This window comes from Poecilia reticulata, linkage group LG8 (genome assembly GCF_000633615.1).
Source record: "Poecilia reticulata strain Guanapo linkage group LG8, Guppy_female_1.0+MT, whole genome shotgun sequence".
Taxonomy (NCBI): Eukaryota; Metazoa; Chordata; class Actinopteri; order Cyprinodontiformes; family Poeciliidae; genus Poecilia; species Poecilia reticulata.
Window position 1 is genome coordinate 27,174,800 of NC_024338.1, and position 4,120 is coordinate 27,178,919.

General features: G+C 44.0%; 1 protein-coding gene across 1 annotated transcript; it reads left to right on the forward strand.

Moving 5' to 3' along the window:
- Positions 1-4,114, forward strand: LOC103469508 (transmembrane protein 233; the record flags this gene model as incomplete). The annotated part of the gene is made up of 4 exons (XM_008417221.2): positions 1-109; positions 2,814-3,103; positions 3,225-3,357; positions 3,433-4,114. Coding segments are annotated over 4 exons (549 nt in total), but the record flags the coding sequence as incomplete, so codon positions are not given.
- Between the last annotated feature and the right edge of the window lie 6 nt (positions 4,115-4,120).

The window sequence follows — 4,120 nt, forward strand, 5'->3', positions numbered from 1 at the left end:
GCCGCCCCTCAGCCCGCTGCTGAAGAGCAGCAAACATCAGAGGGCCGACCAATAGAAAGAGAGAAATCAGTCGACCACCTGACAGTAATCAGTGAGGTCACAGAGACCAGTGAGTTCATTTCTCATCATAAGCTGCTGGTAAAAATAAAACCTGAGACGCTTTGCAGAGTTTATCAGTCAGACTGGCGGCTAATCCACACAGATCAGCTCTTACTGGTCAAAGCTCTGCTACCAAACTAGGAAATGAAAGATGGAAACAATTTTTATAGATTTATTTGGGGGCTTGTCTGGACGTTTTTGAACTTTTTGGCTCTTATATATTTTTTGAGTTGTGTCTTCAGACAATGTTTGTTGTGAAATGAAAAATGACACTTTACCTGCGAGTTGTGAATCTTTTCCAAGCAGGAATGAGTCCAGCTAACAGGACGAGGAAAAAACAATCCTGGGGTCACAGACTAAAGATTATACAGGTTTAGTCCAGACACTACTACAGTTTTTAACTAAAGATGTTCTAATAACAGTGGTTACTGTACTTAAGTACAGTTTTCGTGTATCTGTACTTTACTTAAGTAGATTTAATAATGGATACTTTCTACTTTTACTCCACTACATTTTACAGTAAGTATCTGTACTTTCTACTTCACTACATTTCTACTAAACTGTCTCGTTACTCGTTACATCCAAGTCGCATTGTGTTTTATTTTTCCGTTAAAATATGAAGTTCAGGGATTTAAGGTGGCGCCGTAAAATCCTATCAATAACGTGACGTAGTGTCTGTTGTCACCCATCGGCTCCACCTTTACTCGCACGCGGAGCTCCAGACATGCGCAGTGGTTTCCTCTGAGCGGGAGAAGATGTCTGTCTAATGTCAGTAATATATATATATATAATATTGATATGGCGACATGTAAGATCAGCAGCGCTTCGCTTTCACAGACGGTGGGACTTTGTCCACCTTTTAGCGTCACTTGGAAGGAACGATCCGATTCTTCTGGACGGATCTTTACTAAGTCCTAAAGTCTGAAACCTCACTGAGAGCCGTTCTTTGTTCTTGTGATGCTCTGCGTACACTGCAGTAGCTATTATTATTTTATTTCATTTTTTAAAAAATTATATATTGGCGAATAAATAAAACAACAACGTAAGACCAGAACATGCTCATTGCTCTTTGTTTTCATCTCCTGTCATGGTGGCAGACGTTGCAGCAGGAGGGAGGATGAGAACAGTCGCCTCCTCCTGCTTGGTTACTTCTTGCTTATTGGGCCTTGGACAGTGTTCATAGTTGAGCGTTGTTAATTGCTATGTTTAATGGTGCAGACAATTATTATTTCTGACATTGGCAATATGGGCAACCGCACAGGGTGTTATTTTTTTAGGGATGGCAGGAGACCTCTGTGTATTGTGGCACAGAGATGAAAGCAAAACAGAATGAAGAAGAGTTTGAATCGATACTGGTTACATTTATTTCAGCTCTAAGTATTTAATATCTAGGTGTTTTTATGGGAAAGTGAATCTTTCAGATCAATTTGAGAAGCAGTTTTGATAGGTGCACTAAATGTTATTGTCATGTAGCGCGGGGTGCTGGTTTTGATTTGGTCTTGGGTTCAGTGGTCCAGACTACAACTCTGCTACGAGGCTCCTTGGTTCCATGTCCTCCTCTGCCAGTTGGATTTCTTTCAAAATAAAAGCCACTAGTGGCAAAGAAAAGTGAAGTTTATGTTATGTTAGGACAGGAGACCAGATGTTTCCATCCCTGAAATTATGATGCATAGAATCACATATCTAAGTCTAAACTATGTTACAGAGAATAAACTCAATAAAAACATTCTTTATCTGTGGCTGTTCATTAAAATAACACATTTCTGATGTATTAAAATTAAATATGATAGGTTCACTTAATGATATTAGCGATTAGCTAATGCATTCAGCGAGTACTTTTACTTTTAATACTTAAGTATTTTTAAAAGCCAGGACTTTTTTACTTTTACTTAAGTACAAATGTTAATGTGGTAGTTTTATTTTTACTGAAGTACATTTTTTGAGTACTTTCTCCACCACTGCATAATAATATATTTAAAAACTAGTCTAGTTTAGCCCTGATCAGATGCTAGCTTTAGCATCGCTAGCAGCTAAGTGATAGCCATCCCTTTCTCTCATTGCTAATTCTTTTAACATAAAATGTTGCCACATAAATTAGTTTAAAGTGTAAGGAGCATCGGTCAACCCGAGGAGAAAGACAAACCAGCTGTTTCCTTTTTTATTTCAAAATAAGAGCCTTAAGCATGTTTACCACATGCTAATGAAACCAAGGAGTTTTGCATTTTTCACATTCACCGCCATAAAAATGTTTCTTTAGTTTGTTTCATTTTTGCAGATGTAAATAAACGTTCATGTTGCCATGGAAATGATCACTGAGTATGAAAGTTAGGGCATCGTCATGGAGAGGTTAGGTTCTGACTCTAACCTCTCCATCATAACAGGACACGCTCAGTCCTGTTATGATGGAGAGCAATAATCATCTGAGCTTGTTACATCAGACGATAGTCATGAATATCCCGTTACTGTTGTTTGTTTACATTAGCATCAGTAAAACGATCCGTTAAAATAATGATGAGGCTAATTGAGTTTACGAAACGCTCAGGTCTTCCTAAACAGTCGCCAGCCTGTGTTGGCTGCTCGGTCAGCTCAGTTTTTACACAAAGTATTGGAAGAGGCTGAAGTGGTGAGATCAGCCTCTCAGGCTTGTTTTTCTGCGTATGAAGGATTTGCCCACCGGGTCTCTGAGCGTCCTGCGCTGGTCTGTCGCCCTCCAGGTAACGGCGTCGCTCCTGTCATGGCTGAAACGTCTCCCACAGTGTCCTCTGTGTCGCCCAAGTTTCACGCTAAGCCAGGCGGCCACATTAATGGCCGGCCTCGCTTGGGCAGCCGGTCCGGCTCGTTGGCGGCGGGCTCCCCGAGGCCCTCGCTCACACGCCAGCCCAGTGCCATCACAGAGGTCACTGGGGACGGATCGAAACCCAGGGACTACCTGATCCTGGCCATCCTGTCCTGCTTCTGCCCCTTGGTGCCCATCAACATCGTAGCCCTCACTTTCTCCGTGATGGTAAGACTTTCCCAAAGGAAGGGCTGATGAATCCCAGGATTCATGGAAGGACAGCCAAACATGCTTTGCAGACCGTTGGTCATATTTTTCTCCTGTGAACCTGGTCGATGTTTCCCTTCAGTCTCGGAACAGTCTGCAGCAGGGCAACGTGGACGGAGCCCGCCGTTTGGGTCGCAACGCCTTGGTGCTGTCCGTCATCTCCATTTTAGGGGGAATCGCCATCATCGCTGCAGCCGTCGCCTTCAACTGGGGACGTAAGTATGGAACCTCACCCAGACCCGCAGCCCAAACTCCGTCTGGACGCGTCAGTGTCAGCTCTTCTGTTGCAGGGATTCTGAAGTCCTGATGACATCTTCAGGACCGGATCCAGACCAGCGCAGCACCGTCTCGTCTCTGAAGCTCTATCGGTCCCATCCACCTTCACCAGATGGAAAAACTATCGTACTTCTGTTCCAGCTTGTGGTTTTATTTCTGCACGACGATGAGCATGACCTGCCTGACGCTCTACCTCCAACACAACCAGCCAACTCTGTCCCAGCGCTGACCGGCGGATCGTTCCAGCTTCGCTCCCGATCCGACGCTCTTCTCTCCCTGGAATCAGGCGTTTGTCTCTGTGCAGGACGGATTATCCAACAAGCTGCTGGTTCTCATGTTCTGATGCCAAAATGTTCTGAGCTGTTTGTAAAACTGAGATGCTGCTATGAAACTTTGAACTGGGAATCAAGACTTTTACTGTGAAGGCAGGACAGAAACGGACAACAACTTTTCCACCTTTCTCTGACCCAAACGTCAGGTTTCCTTCAGCCACTGCGTCCAGAACCGACTCATGGTTCAGTTCTGGACCCCCATCGGTCTGATGATCAGAGTCCATCTTAAATCACCAGTCATAAGTCAGGAAATCAAAACTTCCCCATAAAATCAGCTGAATTTAAAACGTCACTGAGCCGCTGGAGTTCAGAGGTCGTGACATGTCCCTGCTGGACTTCATGTCCCTGCTGGGCTTCATGTCCCTGCTGG